The sequence below is a fragment of the Narcine bancroftii genome, chromosome 8 (genome assembly GCF_036971445.1).
Source record: "Narcine bancroftii isolate sNarBan1 chromosome 8, sNarBan1.hap1, whole genome shotgun sequence".
In the NCBI taxonomy this organism is placed as follows: domain Eukaryota; kingdom Metazoa; phylum Chordata; class Chondrichthyes; order Torpediniformes; family Narcinidae; genus Narcine; species Narcine bancroftii.
The window spans coordinates 131,358,205-131,377,708 of NC_091476.1; the positions used below are offsets into that span (position 1 = coordinate 131,358,205).

The 19,504-nt window shown below is 44.4% G+C and overlaps 1 protein-coding gene across 12 annotated transcripts in view; it reads right to left on the reverse strand.

Moving 5' to 3' along the window:
- The window catches only part of cadm1a (cell adhesion molecule 1a), a 338,433-nt gene that overhangs the window by 111,662 nt on the left and 207,267 nt on the right, over positions 1–19,504 (reverse strand). The window contains exon 2 of one of the 12 annotated variants that reach the window (XM_069894898.1): positions 2,774–2,828. The exons of the other annotated variants lie outside the window; for them this stretch is intronic. Within the exon in view, the coding sequence (XP_069750999.1) occupies positions 2,774–2,783 (10 nt within the window). The 5' untranslated portion in view covers positions 2,784–2,828. The remainder of the gene's footprint in view (positions 1–2,773; positions 2,829–19,504) is intronic. 12 annotated transcript variants of the gene reach the window in all.

The window sequence follows — 19,504 nt, forward strand, 5'->3', positions numbered from 1 at the left end:
CTAAAGTGGTGGTACAGTAAAATCCATATCAAAATTCTCGACTGTGAGCCTGTCACCTTTCATTTCAATCGTTCATGCATTCCCATTCAAACCTCTCTGCATTTGACCTCTTCCACCATGGAACAGACCATAAGCTGTTGGAAGAGCACCTTCTTCCAAAATAGAATCTTGGGTCAAACTCATTACTAGAATGCTGAGGGGCCTCCTGATGAGACCTGGCCACTCCAATCCAACAAGGCAGCTTTGGCCTGAGCTACGTTAGGACTTTAAACGACTCCACATATTTTTGTCAATAACAAGGCCACTTGGCCCATCAATTCCTTTCCCTCCCTACATCTCTGGAATATGTTCAAGTTGGCTTACTGGTGTAGCGGGAGCCCCACACATACAACAGAATCGCGCACAGCCACAACACTTAAGCAAGCACATTACCAGAGCGCATAGCCTCCAACGATGTCCCAGTCCTCCAGCAACAGGCCAGGCACCAGTAATTAGGAAAAGTGCGTGAATAAGAGCCCACACTTTTTATGGCACCCGACACCCGAGGCTGGAAAGTGACGTCACTATCACATCCCAGAAGGCTCAGCGTGAAATGTGCAGAGGGAACTATAAAAGTTGTGGTTAAGCACAATGAAGGTACTGATTCCTGACTCTACTGACTCCAGTGTCATTTATTGCCACTTGTGTAAGGTAGTGTCATCAGATAAGCCACTACATTATTTTGGTGACCCCGATGGGCCTCAGCTCCACTGAGTCTCACATGACTGACATGGATGAGCAACCGATGACTTCAAAGGTCGAGGTTGATGCAGCCTCGCTGACAGCAGCACCAGTGGTGGTTAGTGCAGTAGCAGTTCGCCTGTCTCCATTCTGGTTGGATCAACCTGGTAGCTGGCTGCAGTTGGCTGAAGTGCAATTTGTGCTTCAGAACGTTACATCTGAGGACACGAGATATTGGCACGTTGTGAGTGCATTAGACACTACGACTGCAGCAAGAGTGAGTTCATTCATTAATAACCCGCTGGTGGACCAGAAGTACACTAAATTCCGAGACTTTCTGCTGAAAACATTTGAGCTCTTTCCTCATGACCGGGCTATAAGAATTTTGAATACGCAAGAACTGGGGGACCGTAGCCCATCCCAGTTAATGCAAGAGCTGGTATCACTAGCTGTAGGACACACAGATTGCTTTCTTTTCAAGGCACTCTTTTTTTTTAAATCGAAATTACCAGTGCATGTGGCGGTGGGTGTGGCTCACATGAATTTTGCCGAGCCACATTTGGTAGCAAGAGAGGCCGACCAACTTTATGGCCTTCCACAGGCTAACAGACTGCAGATGCAGCCCATCTGTGTGGCTGAGTTGTCTGAGCCCCCGAAACAGCACTGCCTGTGCGGCAGTACAGCAATCACGTCCTCATCAAGGAAACAAGAGTTCTGGATACTGTCTTTATCATTGCCGATGGGGTCGCTCTGCCAATAGATGCAAGAGTCCTTGCACTTACTTAGGTCCATCACCACGTCCGGGAAACGGACCTGCCAACCACCATTAGTGGCCTTGGCGGTTGGCACAGAACAAGGTTTACTTTATTTACATGACGTGATTTCAGGGGTGGATTACTTGATAGATACAGGAGCTGAGTTCAGTATTGTTCCCCCGACATAGTTTGAATTGGCACAAGGTGCACGTACTCCACCGCTTTCAGCAGTTAATGGTACCACGATTCCTACTTTTGGAATGAGGAAGGTCACGATACATACGGGTTCAGCCGTATTCTACTGGAAATGTATGGTGGCCTCAGTAGGTTTTCCCCTGTTAGGCGCGGATTTTTTGAGAGAGCATGGTCTCCTGGTGGATATATATAAATGTTGTCTGATAAACACAGCTAACTTCCGAAGTCTGCCCCTTAAGAGAATGTGCCGTTCTTTCCAACTGGTAAGAGTTCAGGCGATTCAGCAGAATGCATACGCCTCGATACGTAAAGAGTTCCCGGGACCATTGACGACTAATTTTCAGGATAATGAGCCGCGGCCTGGAGTATATCATTATATTGATACGACTGGTCCACCTGTTTATGCTCGGGCTTGTAGGCTTCCAAAAGGCAAGCTTACAATTGCAAAAGCAGAATTCGCAGTAATGGAGGAACTAGGGGTGGTATGCAGGTCCAAATGTCCATGGGCTTCACCCCTTCACATGGTGCCTAAAAGCTGTGGTGGTTGGCGGCCATGTGGGGACTACATGCAGTTGAACGATATAACCGTCCCCAACCGCTATCCAATCTCATATTCAAGATTTCTCAGCACAGTTGGCTAATGCTACTATATTTTCCAAAGTAGATTCAGTAAAGGGATACTATCAGATTCCAGTTCACCCTGAGGATGTTCCAAAGACAGTTATTATAACCCCCTTTGGTCTCTTGGAATTTATCAGAATGCTGTTTGGTCTGAAGAATGCAGCCCAGACATTTCAAAGATTGATGGACATTGTCATTAGGGACTTAGAAGGAACCTTCGTATATTTGGGTGACATCTTCATAGCGAGCCCCAATGAGGAATCGCATAAACGACACCTCCGTCTCCTGTTCGCTAGATTACAGGATTTTAGCCTTTCAGTCAACCCCGCAAAATGTCAATTTGGTACAGCTGCAATTGATTTTCTCGGCCACAGGATTTCTCGTACTGGAACTATACCGTTGCCGGACAAAGTGATTGCCATATGCAAGTTTCCCTGGCCTCTTACTCGGAAGGGTTTTCAACGATTCATAAGAATAGTTACCTTTTACCATCCTTTTATTAGAGGAGCGGCAGCTGTGATGCGCCCACTGTTTGACCTATTAAATAGAAAAAGATCAAATATATTGCATTGGGATGAGGAAGCAGACATGGCTTTCGAAAAAAAAAACTAAGGATTCTTTGGCATCTGCAGCAAGTCTTGCCCACCCAGATCACGAAGCGCCCCTCTCGCTAACTACAGATGCATCCAACCATGCAATTGGTACAGTGTTGCTACAACACGTAAAAGGACAATGGGTGCCACTTGCGTTTTATAGCAGACATCTTTGACCTACAGAGATCAGATATAGCACATTTGACCAAGAATTACTGTCATTGTATTTGGCGGTGCGCCATTTCAGATACCTGCTGGAGGGTCAACTGTTTACAGCCTTTACTGATCATAAACCCTTTGTGCAGGCCATGAGTATGATATCTGACCCATGGACCGCGAGGCAGCAACGCCAATTGTCAATCATCTCTGAGTTCACGACTGATATTCGGTACATTGCCAGTTTTTCCAATACGGTGGCAGATGCCCTATCGAGACCAACTATCTCTGCAGTCCAGGGTGGAATCGACACGGCACAGTTGGCGGAAGACCAGCAGCGGGATGAGGAGGTACAAGCCTACAAAACCGCCAAGTCTCCAAGTTGAGGAAATCTCCACTGAGGCAAGGGGTCCCACACTCCTTTGCGACATTTCCACAGGACACCCTCGACCCATTCTACCGGTTAGCTGGCGGAGGAAGATCTTTGATGACATACATAATCTTTCGCATCCTTCCATTAGATCTTCTGTTAAACTAGTGCCAAATCATTATGTGTTGGACGGTCTAAAGAGAGATGTCACCCTGTGGGCCAAAACTTGCCTTCAGTGCCAAAAAGCTAAAATTCAGACACACACATGTACCACCTGAAAAATTCTCCATGGTGGATGCAAAATTTCAGCAGGTCCAAGTGGATGTAGTTGGACCTTTACCGGTCTGTCAAGGGATGAGATATTTATTTACTGTTATTGATCAATTTAGTCGTTGGCCGGAGGCAATCCCTATGCAGGCAGCAGACCCGGAGACGTGTGCACGGACCTTTATTTTTAATTGGGTTGCACGATTTGGTGTACCTAGTCACATCACTTCAGATAGAGATACGCAGTTTACTTCCTACCTATGGACACAGATTTCAAACTTCTGTAGAAGTAAATTACACCACGCAACTGCCTATCATCCTCAATCAAATTGACTTGTGGAACGGTTCCATAGGCATTTAAAATCAGCACTTAAGGCAAGGCTGCAGGGGCCGAACTGGATGGACGAATTACCGTGGGTATTATTGGGAATACGTACAGCACCAAAGGAAGGATTGCCAGTTTCGACTGCTGAGATGATCTATGGAACTCCACTATCTATTCCAGGTGACATACATTTCGGTAGTGACATAAATCAGACAGCTGACTTGGATATTTTATGTCTTGTGGGAGATAGCAATAGGGCAAAACAACCCTATCCCAAGGCTTTTCACAGGAGTTCCAAGCATCGGGTGTCGCACGACTTACTGACTGCGGAATTCGTGATGGTTAGGAAAGGTCAGAAATGCTCAGCATTTCAACGCCCATATGAGGGGCCCTTTAGGGTAATGAAGGGAGAAGGTGTAGTGTTTATATTGGACATAAGGGGCCAAGAGTGTGTGTTCACAATTGAACGACTGAAACCCGCACACACTGACCTTTCAAGACCAATCACGTCACCTCTGAAACGTCCCAGAGGATGCCCCAGGAGCACGAACCTGCGCCTGGCAGCCACGATTCTGGGGGGAGGTGGTGTAGCGGGAGCCCCACGCATACAACAGAATCGCACACAGCCACAACAGTTAAGCAAGCGCATCACCAGAGCGCATAGCCTCCAACGATGTCCTAGTCCTCCAGCTCCAGGCCAGGCACCAGCAATTAGGAAAAACGCGCGAATAAGAGCCCGCGCTTTTTATGGCACCCCACCCTCAGGCTGGAAAGTGACGTCACTACCGCATCCCAGAAGGCTCAGTATGAAATGCGCAGAGGGAACTATAAAAGCTGTGGTTAAGCACAATAAAGCCACTGATTCCTGACTCTACTGTGTCCAGTGTCATTTATTGCCACTTGCGTAAGGTAGTGTCATTAAATAGGCCACTACACTGTCATCAGACTATATATGTATATAACTAGACAAAACAGCATTTATTTTTGACCATGATGCCCACACAATACACACCATATAATAATCAGATATATACATTAAGAATTAATGCTAAATAAATAAATACAATTATCTTGGGATGATTTACTCATTTGCAGGATATGGTTCATCAATCTCACATCCTGCGCAAAGAAGCTGGCTTCCTGATGGTAGTGAGTCAAAAATTCTGTTTGTTGGATAGAAACCATCTTCTATAATTCACTGAGCCCTATTTAAGTAACGTTCCTGGTAAATGTCATCAATAGACAAAAGGGAGACCCCAGTTATCATTTTGATGATCCTCCAAATTGACATCCAATCTAATGCTTTGCAGCCACCATATCATGCATTGATGTAACTAGACAGGACACTGTCAATTGTGTTCCTGGAAAAAGTCATCAAGATGGGTGTCAGTCGTATTGCCCTCCTCAACCTTCCGAGGAAATGTAGGTGATGCTGATTAATGAGTAGTTGTTGGCCCAGGATAGGTCATCCCTTATGTGACACCAAGGAACTTTATGCTCTCCATGGCAGAACCATTGATGTGCAATGGAGAGTGGTTGCCCTTCATCCTCCTGAAGTCCATAATCCTCTCCCTTGTCTTATCCTCGTTAAGATTCAGCTTGTTGTTCTTGCATCATTTTAGGAACCACCCTGCCTCATCTTTGTAAGCCAACTCATCACTGCGGCTGATGAGGCCAGCAACTGTTGTATTACCTGTAAACTTGATCATTCTGTTTGAAATGAACAAATGCAGTCAGGTCAGCAATATGAGCAGTTGGAGGCTGGGCACACAGTCCTGAGGTGTGCCAGAATAACGTAAATGTGCTCACATTCTCAAGAGTGAATGATTTTAGCCAACTTGCATATCTTTGGGATGTGGAAGGAAACAGGAGCATAAGGAGGAAATTCCTCTGGACACACAGACAACTGAACCCAGATCCCTGATGTGAGGTAGTTGTTCCACTTTGCTGTTGTGAACTTTGGGTTCCTAGTCTAAGCCACCTGGAGTCTGACTGAGCTTCTGACATGACATTCAGAAAGGTTTAAACCCACCTCCGGTGTGGACAAAACTCAATAAGCCACAGACCAGTTCAAACCCCCACTCCAAGCAAGAGAAAACAGTGGAAAACAAGTCAGGTAGTTGGGAGCATCTGGAGAGTGAGAAATCTAAATTTGTGCAACAGACCCACCACCTTTCATCACAACTGAGAGGAACAACAAAACCAACATGTTGCAAAAAGGCAGGGTGGAGAGGTTGAATGAGAGGAGATAATAGGGGCTGAATGGCACAGGTGGTGGCGGCTGAGAGAGAGGTGATAAATAAGCATCAATCAGGGCAATGAATTAAATGAGAGTAAAACACGCAAGCCTGCAGACACCGTGATTGAAGTAAAAACACCATGCTGGAGAAACTCAGCAGGTTGAACGGTGTACTTTATATAGCAAAGATAAAGAAGATACATAACCATGTATCATAGAAAATTGAACACTAAAGCACAGTACAGACCCTTTGGCTGATGTTGTGCTGACCCATATATTCCTTCTAAAAAAGTACTAAACCCTTCCTGCCTCATAATCCTCCATTTTCCTTTCAGCCATGTGCCTGTCTCAGAGTATCTTGAATGCCCCTAATGTTTCAGTCTCCATCGCCATCCCTGGCAAGGTGTTCCAGGCACCCACAACTCGTGTGTAAAAAAAAATTACCCCTGATGTCTCCCTAAACTTCCTACCCTTCACTTTGTACAAATGTCCTCTGATATTTGCTATTCCTGCCTTGGATTTTCCACCCTGTCTCTGCCTTTCTGCATATTGTAGACCAATATTAAGTCTTCTCTCATCCTTCTTTGCTCCAAAGAGAAAAGTCCCAGCTCTGCTAACCTTACCTCATAAGTCTTATTTTCCAAATCAAGCAACATCCTAGTAAATCTCCTCTGCACCCTCTCCATTGCTTTCACATCCTTCCTATAATGAGGTGGCCAGAACTGAACACAATACCAGAGATTTGTAGAGTTGCAACATGACTTCTTGACTCTTGAACTCAGTCTCCCTATTAATGAACCCCAACACCTCACAGGACTTCTTAACCATCCTATCAACCTTGATAGATATTTAGACACCGAGGTTCCATTTTTCATCTACCCACTTAAGTAATCGACCATTAACCCTGTACTCTGCCTTCTAGTTTGACATTCCAAAATACATCACCTCACACTTATCCGGATTGCACGCCATCTGCCACTTTTCCACCCAACCCTGCATCCTGTTTATATCCGTTTGTAACCTATGACAACACCACCAATCACAACTCCTCCAACCTTTGTATCATCCACAATCTTACGGACTCATCTTTCCACCTCTTCAACTAGGTCATTTATAAAAATCACAAAAGAGCAGGTGTCCCAGAACAGATCCCTGCAGAACTCCATGAGTTACTGACCTCCAGGCAGAATACTTTCCATCCACTACTGCTCTCTGCTTTCTACACGCAAACTATTTTTAAAAATCCACACAGCCAAGGTTCCATGGATCCCATGCCTCATGACTTTTGGACTTGAGCCCTTCATCAAAGTACACTGTTTGACCTGCTGAGTTTCTCCAACATTGAGTTTTTATAGTTCCCATGTCCTTTGGTACAAAATTGAAGAAGTCTCCAAACACCTCCAAATTATGTCTTCAATTCATTCCACATGTGCACATGGCTGCACCCAATTCTCGCGCTCCGCTCACACTTCTCAAGGAAATCTTGTTCTTTTTGTCAACAAGTTTTTAATTTTGAATTCGCTCTAACCAACTTTAACTCACAACAAAAACATCACTTTACTTTAAACTACTGCACTACATCAAATGAGAAAACAGGGTGCAGGGAAACAGACCCATGAATTGTTTGATATTTATGTGGTGTAATAATTTAAAAAAAAATGTTCTTATTTATAGCAGAGGGAGAATGCACTGAGCATTTTATTAGTGATTTTTTTTATCATTTAAACTCATCCCTGGAGTTTCTTTTAATTTTTTTTCTCTCTCATCAACCTCAGGCATCTACCTGCCTTCATTTTGCTCATAACTTGTTGAAGGGCTCATGCTGGTTAATGCTGATTGTGTATCTTTGCTATATAAAGTTTCTCCAGAATTGTGGTTTTGTTATTAATTAAATGTTGAATGATTGGAAGAAAGAGCAAAATGGATGTGGAAATGTGAGATATGCAGCTGATGGTCTGCTTCAGTTCACATTCAACTCCATAGAACAGTGCAAATGGCCAAAGAGGGAGGTCAGAGTGGGAGTGACTGGAGCTTAGCGTTACCCTTCTGACTGAATAAATATGTTCTGTGACTGTGTTTGTTTCTTCCCGAGTAGAGAAGAACATATCTGAGGCATGGAATGCTGCACTCTAAATGTACTGCTTGAATTGCGTGGAACAGCTTTATTCCTCAGTACTCCTGAGGTAACACAGCAAGAATCTGTGGGAAACATTTCACAACTTCGAGAAACACAAGGAGAACAAAATATGTCATGGTTGGGCCGTTGCCTGTTGTTCCTGACAGAGTTTGAAGATTAATGACCTTTGCTGATGAAGTAGTAACCAGCGTTGTCTCCGCTCCATCCTCAACATCCATTGGAGCGCTTACATCCCTAACGTCGAAGTACTCGAGATGGCAGAGGTCGACAGCATCGAGTCCACGCTGCTGAAGATCCAGCTGCGCTGGATGGGTCACGTCTCCAGAATGGAGGACCATCGCCTTCCCAAGATCGTGTTATATGGCGAGCTCTCCACTGGCCACCGTGACAGAGGTGCACCAAAGAAAAGGTACAAGGACTGCCTAAAGAAATCTCTTGGTGCCTGCCACATTGACCACCGCCAGTGGGCTGATATCGCCTCAAACCGTGCATCTTGGCGCCTCACAGTTTGGCGGGCAGCAACCTCCTTTGAAGAAGACCGCAGAGCCTACCTCACTGACAAAAGGCAAAGGAGGAAAAACCCAACACCCAACCCCAACCCACCAATTTTCCCCTGCAACCGCTGCAATCGTGTCTGCCTGTCCCGCATCGGACTTGTCAGCCACAAACGAGCCTGCAGCTGACGTGGACTTTTTACCCCCTCCATAAATCTTCGTCCGCGAAGCCAAGCCAAAGAGTAACCATGGCAACCAGACCAAGTTATGTGATCTTCTACCTAAGCAGGTAGTGTTACAGGAATGATCAGAGTCCAGAGAGAGTGAGCTAACATTTGAAAAAGCAGAGGGGAGGAGAAATGTTCCACCAGAAAGCAAACACGAACCCCTCTGCTGGACATGGACACACAGCGCAAGCAAACATTCAACAGGCAAGTCTGAGTACAATGCCAAAGTGGGGGGGGGTCACTGAGAACAGGTCCCCCAGATGCAGCTTTGATGATCCACACAGCTGGTGGTTCAGGCAATAGAAAGCTGTGGGCATTTTGCAATGAACAAGGCAGCCATTTGATAAAAGATACTTCCCTACAAACTCAAAAGATTTTTCCATTTTCAATATCAATTATCAGCCGCTCTGATTGCAGGATCCTGATAGATGAGTGGAAACTGGATTATTTTATTGACCCAGAATTGAATTTGAAACAGGCTGCTGTGCAGAAACTCTGTACAAGTGTTTTGTGGTGGTTTTGATGAATGGACACACTGTGTGGTTGGCACAGATTGATCTGTGAGCACCTGCATTCCACCACCATGCTTATTAATGATTAAAACCTTTCGTGTATCTATGGGAAGGAAAAGCAGCACTTTTTTTACAAGTAGATAATTAACATGAAGAGGTAAAAAATGATTACATTGCTCACATTTTGTAGCAAACGCTGCTGGTGGTTTTGTAAAGGAATGACGTGATCCAGAGGTGTGTTTTGCTTCTCTCCCTTCACTGAGGATCCTGGGGGCTTTGAGATGCTTTCCCTGGGTGGACAGGAATTACAGACCAGATAATCCACAGGCAATGCAGTGAGCAGGGGAGTGATGGAATATCTGACAGACCCGCCAACAGGAGCTAAGAACACTGGACTTGAGGTAGCACAACACAAAGTGCTGCTGCCTCATGGTGCGAGGTTCCATCTTGACCTCCGGTGCTGACTGTGTGCAGTGTAATGATTATGGTTTATTGGCGTATACATTGGACATATGCACCAAAATTCTTACTTGCTGCAGCCAAACAGGTACTTAAAAAAATCTACTACAAAAAAAACTAAAATCAACTACCACAGTACACTTAATTGAATTAAAAAGAAAGAATAAATACACAAAAAAAAAAGAAAATAAATATTTAATTATCTGAGTGCCAAAAAAAGGTCTGAGCAATAGTGCAGTCTTTCATGGTGTTGGACCAGTCTCTGCTTAATGTAACAAGGTGGGGGGGTGGGGGGGGGGGGGTTGGAAAGAAGCAGTTCTTGAACCTGGAGGTGTTGATCTTCTCTGCTCTCTATGACCTTGTGGCTTCATCCCAAAGAGGTACAGGTGGGTTAATTGCCACGACACATTTGTAATCAATTAAGTGGCAAAGGGGGAAATTGATGGTCATATTGGAGAGTAATCTGCAGGCTACCGGGAAATGGGAGGGGGTGGGGGGGGGGCAATTGGAATGCTCTGTTGAGATATGAGCTGAATTACTTTTATTGTGTTAGTAAGCATGAAAGAGAGAAGTGTTGGGAATACTCATTGGGCCTGTAGAGGGAGAAGCAGAGGTAATATTTCACATGGGGATCTCTCTTGAGGTGCTGCAGAACCAACAAAGCTCCCTATTAGGTACCAGTTTGGGTTGTCTTGCCTTAGAAAAATGTGAAGATCTGGGATCTGTCTGGGCCCTTTGAAAACGCATTTTAAAATTGCTCGCATTTAATTTTGCGGATGGCATCTCTGCAGCACCTAGGTTGCAGAGCTGACAGCAAGTACCAAGGACCCACGGCTGAGATCTAGCCTCCAGCAGTCCCAGCAGACCTGACTCACTCCCTTTCCCTTGGACAGAGCCCTCAAACTGACAGACATGCCTCTCTGGATGACCAGTACCATCCCTATGCTTGAGGGAGTTTTCAGCAGCAGCTTGGGTCACATTCATCACCCACACCACTGTTTCCCACTCCATGCCCACTCAAGGTCCGAGACCAAGAAGCTTTCTCCTTCCCCTCCACTCATGGGCTGGATCCCCAGGTAGATTCCTGAAACTCGGGGAGCCATCTAAATTCACACTGGGGTCTGCTGGAATTGCTTCTCTGTCCCTGGGAGGAGTGCTGTGCAGATAGAATCCAAGGAGTTTCCACTAGCTCCTTGTGGGCAGCCTACTCATCAGATACTTGTTGTCAGCCATTCTTCAAATGAATATTTAGCGATGGATCTTCTCAACCAATCTGATGTCCGCCCCAAGGACAGAAAGGATGGCATCACTGATTATTTACCCTGCCCACCATTTCTTTGATCAGAGTAACTTTCATGCCAGTCAGTGGAATTGCACTTGTTCAAACAGCTGCTAATACTGGGCCTACCCCCTCACTGCTCACCGCAATGAAGAGGTTGGTTTTCCGAAGAATTCCACTTTTGTAATCTGCCTCATCACCTGGAAATTCAACTGCACTGAATTAAGGTACAGGACTCTCAGGGAGAAAATCAAAACTGTGCCCTGAGGTGCATTAGCTTATTGAGCTAAATGGGAAACTGGTCTTATCTCATTTGCTTGGTTCTTCCAGGGGGATGTCTGAGTTAAGAGGAACATCCTGCTGCTCTCAGATGTGCAAAATTGCGCACCTGCTCCACTTCACACACACACCGTTAGACCACTAATTTGATGCTAAACGCTTCTGGACTCAAAACCTTCACCTTTGGTTCAGCTAGAACAAGGCTGTTTATCTTATTTCACCTGATCAAAGGCAACACCACCCAGCAGTTATCTCAGGACAACAGGCCTAACTCCCAGAGCTTGCAATGGCAGCTGCCTGTCCAACAGCTGTGGTCAAAGCATCTGTCCAACAGGGCAAGTGCAAACTCATGAGCAGAGGAAAAGGAGCAGAATAGGTCTGCAGGGCATCAGAGGCACACTGTACCACTTAAAGCTTCATACATGAATCCGGCCACTCACCATTACACTCATCAGTGCATTAACATCAACACAGTTCACATGTCATTAAACACAAAAACACCTGCAGAAATCATGATTGAAGTAAAAACCCAAGGCTGGAGAAACTCAGCAGGTCAAACAGTGTACTTTATATGGCAACGATAAAGAAACATAACCAATATTTTGGTCTCTTAAGTGTTGGGATCCCTTGCACCAGGCCCCCATTTTGCTCATACCTTGATGAAGGGCTCAATCCCAAAAAATTGGTTATGTAGTTTTACTATATAAAGTACACTGTATGACCTGCCGAGTTTCTCCAGCATTGTGTTTTACACTTCACATGCCCTTTGGTTAAAAGAAACTCAACAGAAGTCACTAAAGGCCTCCAAATCACGTCCAACTCATTTCGCGTGTGCACGTGGCTGCGTCCCATTCCCACTCTCTTTTCTCAAGGAAATCTTTTTTCTCAGCTTGTTTGCAAACAAATTTTTCATTTTGTAGTTTGCTCCAACCAGCTCTCGCTCATTACGAACACATTGCTTTACTTTAAACTATTGCACTGCATCAAATGAGAAAACAGTGTGGGAAAACAGTCCCATGAATTGTTTGATATTGTCATCAAAATGAAAAGAGAAATAAATGAATTTATAGTCTTAGAAAATATTTATTTTTTTTATTTATTTATAGCAGAGGGAGAATGGACTGAGCGTGATTTTGTTTTATTATTCAAACTCATGCCTGGAGTTTCATTTAAAAATATTTTTCACTCCCATCTTCCCCCATGATAATGGACAGAAACAGCCAGAAGATAAGAGAGCAGGCAGAGGAAAGCTGGATTCTGAGCACCATGAATGGAACAACTTATCTTCCAAAATGCAGTCAGAATTTTGTCACAGAAATACTCTTCGCTTAAAACAATTCAGCAGCCCTGCAGTGATGAGGTGAGCAATGTCTGCCCAATGTTGAGCTGTCAAGACAGCTACTAACGGTGCAGACAAGATGCTCCAAGGGCACCTCTTGAGTAAAGAGGTGCTGAGATACTCTGTTGTCGCCCCACCCCCCCCACACCTTTCGGTGTGTTTGATTGTGATAATGCGTGACAACAGGTTACACCAGCTAGAGAATGAACATTACTTGATTAGTTAGGGCATCATATGGCCAAAAGGAATGTTTTGAATGGCAGAGTAGACAAAATGGGGCAAATGGCCTAATTCTATTCCTATCTCACATGGTCTTGCACAGGAAGATCAACCAGTGTTAATTTAGCACCATTTTCTTGGGGCTTTTAGAGGCAGGAAGGTTCCCATCTGCCCAGATGTGAATCTTGCTGTGTGAGACCCCATCACGTCCAAATGTGGAACTTGCTGCATGAGACTGCAACACGTTCAAATGTAGGACCTGCTGTCTGGGAACCTAACGCATCCAGATATGGGGCCTGGTGCATGGGATCCCAACACTTAAGAGACCAAATTTCATGTTGGGCTGGTGCTGGTCTTGCACTTTCCAACCAAAGGCAAAGGGCTGGCTCTTTGAAACATGAACTATTCTATGAATCCCTATGAACAAGCACATCAATGCATTTTATCACAATAAGGAGCCCATGGATTGGTGAGCCCATGGAGGAAGGGCCAACTGAATGGGTTACCCAGCCGTGGATCACCTTCAGACCTGGTCCGTGACCATCCACATCACCTCCACAACATGGTCAGAAGCTTTTGCCCCAGAGAGCTCTAGATCCCCATCACTCTCTTTCCACATCTTTCCTTAAATCCTTTGAGCAATTGTCTCAACTCCAGCTCTTTGTCACAAGCAAACAGGTCTTCCTTCTCCTCACTATCAACGCCTTTCAATTTTATACATTTCAGTAAAAATGGTCCAACATAAACACCCAAGCCTGTCCAATCTTTCCTCGTGTCCTGATGATTTATAGTCTGTGGCATCCCACTGTGCATCACTAATAAGTTTCCCATGGTTTCTACATTAGAACAACAATTCAGGAGGATTTAATTGATTATGACAAGCATCTGGAGGTGCTATTTTTTTATGGTTCACCAGCTCTTCTAACATCAAGTTTTCACCATTATTTTATCAGAATTTGGCAGTTGTCAGCAAGACCATGCCTGGAACCAAATGTCTTTCAGAGGGCAGTCCAAAGTCAATCACACTTGTCACACAAAGGCCAGAACTCCTCACCTTTCCTGAAGGACACCCATATACAGGTTGGATTTCCACAATAATCCTGTGTCCTGCTGATTATTACCAAGGTGAATTAATTTTTATACATCTCGATCATGAGCCACAGCCACCATGGTGGGTTTTCCGTGTTGTCATGCAGTAGCTTAATAACTTTGTGCTTTTGTGCCTCTACACAGGGGAGAAAACACTGGCAACAAGACAATCATCCTAAGGCTGTTGAAACTTGCACCATAAATACATGGGTATATTTAGGTCCTGAAATTGCCTTCTTTTGCATAAGATTAAAGTTGAACTAAACTGCTTTTCCCGCAGCTGATCAATCAGGGTTTCATTACCTAAGAGCACACTTCTGTTTCGTTGGGGAGCTGGCTGTCAAAAGAATTGCTGCTGAGTTCTCACCAGTCAGGTGGTGCCAACTCCTAAACCAACCAAAGGACACTGCCTGTGATAAAACCCAGAGCAATTAAGAGAGTTTGAATAGTTGTCTGTGAACTAGTAAAAGCCTCTGAAAATGTTGCATCACTAATATATTTTTGGACTGCAATGTTGGGAAAAGTGCTGAAGAAATTAACATAATTACTGCCCGTGTGGTCGTTCACACTGGGCGCCTTTTAAGACTGCAAGTATCTGAGTGGAACAGTCCTGGTGGTTGGATGTGCAGCAGGTCGGGATGACTGACAATTAATTTTTCCGGTATGATTTACGCTGCAGGCCTCCTCCAAACAGGAGGGGTCCTGCAGAATAAATCGCGGTGCAGGAATTGACTCAAAGTCCCTGCATACCCCTTTTTAGACTGCCCTTGTAGTAGCAAAATTCCTTCATTCTGCTGTTACATGTCTGCAGTCTAAAGACCGTAACTGAGAGCTCAGTGCTGGAGCTCTATATTAAGAAACAAAGCCAGGGGAGACTTAAAGAATCTGGAAATCAAATGTTTTCCCCACTCCAAAGCTCAAAGTATGTGAGGGGATGCAAAGATCTTGTCATTGATCCAAAGCTGAATATATTGCACATTTTTCCCATGACAAAGGATCTTTTAACACTTCGCACATCTCTTAGAATGAATCAAACATTTTTTTGAATATTTTATTTAAAATATTAAAACCATGATACATACAATAAGCAAATAATACACATGACCAATAAAGAATATAAGGTATATATAAACACAATACCCCCCCTCCTACCCACCCTCCCCCATTCCAACCCTTTCCCCCAAACCTCTTTTAGCCAACTAACCTAAACCCCAAAAGAGGAAAAGAAGCAAAGATGATTCATTTTGAAAATATTTGATTTGAAGGGTAATGATCACCTTCACCCTGTCTTTCTTCATTTCTGCACAGAATAAGGAAAGACTGGAATAACCTGTGTCCAGGGTTTATCGCTGGAGAAGCAGATCCACTTTCCTTGGACTAACCAAGATCATTGCCTCTTAGCTATGCAGTCAGGCATTGGGAGTTGACCAATCCTGCTGAGACATGGTAATGTCACCTTTCCAAAGCTTCCTGCCTTTAAAATTCAAGCTAGGAAATAGGGTGAGAGTGAGGAAGGGAGAGAGATGGAGGGACCTGTTAGGAACTGCAAATGGGAACAGTATCCCTTAGCAGATCAGAAGGCAGAGGAAGATAAAGAAAACTCTGCATGTCTACTTTTGTAATTTTCTGGGCTGACTTGTATTTCTTTTAGAATAACGGTACCAGTCTACACCAGCTCCAGTGACCTAAACTCAAGCCTGACCTCAGGTGCTGTCTATGTGGAGTTTGCATGTTTCCCTGTGACTATGTGGGTTCCTCCACAACCGAAAAACATGCACATTGATGATTGCTGTATATTATCTCATGTGGTTTGATGGGAGAATCACAACTGAACAGGTACTTTATTAAAAAACCTACAAAACCAAAAAAAATACTAAATACTTAACTGTATTAGAAAGACAAAATAGAGATATATATTCAGTTATCCCAGTGAAAATAAATATGACATGTCAAGAGAGCAAAATTGGTGGTGTCAGACCAGTGCCTGTTTAGTGTAACAAGGGTAGCTTCAAGAGACTGATATGTGTTGGAAAGAAAATGCTTTTGAACCTAGAGGTACTGGTCTTCAGGCTTCTATAACTTCTGCCTGAAGGTAGCAGTGAGAAGAGATTGGAAACAGAGTGATCAGGGTCCTTGATGATGTTGGCTGCCTCTTAAGGTAGTGCCTTACATAAATGCATTCAATAGGTGGGAGTTGATAGCAATATGGAGAGAAATTAAAGGAACTGATGGACTTGGTCAAACCCATGCAGGCTGCACGTCAAGGAAATATGAGAAAATATACAAACAAGATTTCTACTGTTGAAACTTTTACATTTCATTTGCCTGTTTGTTATTAGTATAGCACATTCTATTCTGACAGAGATAAGAAAATGATGGACCACAGCTGAGAGATTCAGTAATGCCCAGAGAATTTTACTCCTCAGAGAAAATTGCTCCAATACTTTGCCGAATACATTCGTTAGTGCTGGCACATTTAAAATGAGCTTATAATCTCTCTTGTCGGTACACGTTGGCCTATCAGCCTTTCACAGGAACTAAAGTAGGCAGAATTATTCACTCTGCATAAAGCATCATTTCTCTGTCAAGAAGGAGCATCTATTCGTGGAAATGAAATGCCAGACTGCAGCACTAGTCAAGTTACAGCAGCCTTCAAATTCCCTTTCCAAACCCCACTGGCTCTGCTCAGGTGTTTTGTAGGAGCGCCTTGCTTAAGTAATGGTTGGATTATCTGCCTTTGATGTTCATTTTAACTAAGACACGATGAAGGTGCTACATATAAAGAAGCCACCATCTTAGTTGTGTCAGTCCATGAGTTTTAAACAGCAGAGTGGTATCTCATGAATACAGCGATGTCGAACTTGTGTCAAAATGTCAGTGTGCACAGCACTGTATTGTGTGATTAATTCACAAACCAAAAATGATTTTCCAGCTGGGATCTTCAAACTTGATATCTATATCTCCACTTAGAACTGATTCAGTAGACACTGCTGTGCGGAAACTTGATACAACTCTGATCAATACTGTTTGTCTATTTCACGTGGGTCAGAGGCACAAAAGTGATGGAAAAACTCAGAAGGTCATGCATCATCCATAGGAAGTTAAAGGTTAACCAAGGTTTCGGACTTGGACCCTTTGCCAGGTATACATTTGTGTATTGCACTCAACCCCAGCATCTGCAAACCTACTTGTTTAAATGGTTAACAGGCACTCAGATTCTAAGCAGCAAACCTGCCCATCTCGACTGCCTGGAGCTATGAATAGTTCAGCGCTTTTACCAGGAACCAATGCCTCAAACCTCCTGCATCATTTACTAGTTTACAGTGCCCAGATTGATGGCAATAATAGCCATACCTGTGCTGTAAAATGTTTCACATTTCAACTAGTGGCTAAAGTCATCCTCAATCCACATTTATACCCACCATATTGCTGTGATGGCTCATTTTTAGAGCAGCCAGCCAGTGTTTTCCATTGTATTGACCAGTGCCATCATTCTGATATAGCAGGGGTCTTAACTACACCTCTTCCCATCCTGTCTGCTCGTATGCACTGAACTAGACCTTAACCTCTGCAAATTTTTGCCTACAAAGCGGACTGATGCCTTTTTACCATTCACCCATGACATGCCCCTCCTCATTTCTACATGCTGACCACACACAGGTTGAGGAGAGCAAAGAAAGTCTATCATTCCTTTCTTCTTTCTTTTCTTTGGCTTGGCTTCGCGGACAAAGATTTATGGAGGGGTATGTCCATGTCTGCTGCAGGCTCGTTGGTGATTTACAAGTCCGATGCGGGACAGGCAGGCACGGATGCAGCGGTTGCAAGGGAAAATTGGTTGGTTGGGGTTGGGTGTTGGTTTTTCCTCCTTTGTCTTTTGTCAGTGAGGTGGGGCTCTGCGGTCTTCTTCATAGGAGGTTTCTGTCCGCCGAACTGTGAGGCGCCAAGATGCACGGTTGGAGGCGATATCAGCCCACTGGCGGTGGTCAATGTGGCAGACATCAATAGATTTCTTTAAGCAATCCTTGTACCTCTTCTTTGGTGCACCTCTGTCTCGGTGGCCAGTGGAGAGCTCGCCATAGAACACGATCTTGGGAAGGCAATGATCCTCCATTCTGGAGACGTGACCCACCCAGCACAGTTGGATCTTCAGCAGCATGGATTCGATGCTTGCGGACTCTGCCAGCTCGTGTACTTCGATGTTGGTGATGAAGTCATTCCAATGAATGTTGAGGATGGAGCGGAGACGGCGCTGATGGAAGCGTTCTAGGAGCCGTAGGTGATGCCGGTAGAGGACCCATGATTCGGAGCCGAACAGGAGCGTGGGTATGACAACGGCTCTGTACATGCTGATCTTTGTGTGTTTCTTCGGGTGGTTGTTTTTCCAGACTCTTTTGTGTAGTCTTCCAAAGGCACTATTTGCCTTGGCGAGTCTGTTGTCTATCTCTTTGTCGATCCTTGCATCAGATGAAATGGTGCAGCCGAGGTAGGTAAACTGGTTGACTGTTTTGAGTTCAGTGTGCCCGATGGAGATGTGGGGGGGCTGGTGGTCATGGTGGAGAGCTGGCTGATGGAGGTCCTCAGTTTTCATTCCTAACAACAGTAGAAATGAATAGTGCCTAAATATCACTAATGAGTCTTGGGTACACTGTTCATTCAGAGAATGCTCAAAGATTTATCTTCAGGATGAAGAGGTTTGTATTAAGCATCTGGGACTTTCACTGACAAGTTTGGAAAAAACGAGTGGTGATTTTATTGAAGTATAATTCAGAAGGGGCATGGCAGTGTAAACATTGAGAGGACTTCCTGTGGAGGGCAGTCCAGAGTGAGGGGAGCAGGGACTCAAGTTAAGAGGTGTGCCACAAGATGGAGATGTGAAAGAATTATACTCCACTCCGAGTGTGGTGGATCTTTGGGAAACGTGACAAGTATCATGACCACAGTCTCATCTTCCAGTGATTTGAAAGAATTCCCGGTGACAAGGGTCGTTGAAGTCACTGGGTCAGCATGACTGCTGTTGGGGCCCAGGTCTTTCGAAAAACAAACAAACTAGACCAGTGTTTAAAAACAAAAGTCCACAACAGGAGAGGGCATGTCTCATGTTGACTGAAGTTGTGCTAACTCAGTCCTCCTCAGAGTACAACATCCCGTATCCCCCATGTCAAAATTGAGAGTCAGAGATGTAATTCCTTTATCTGGACGATGAGGTAGCAAAGCGATGAACAAAAATCC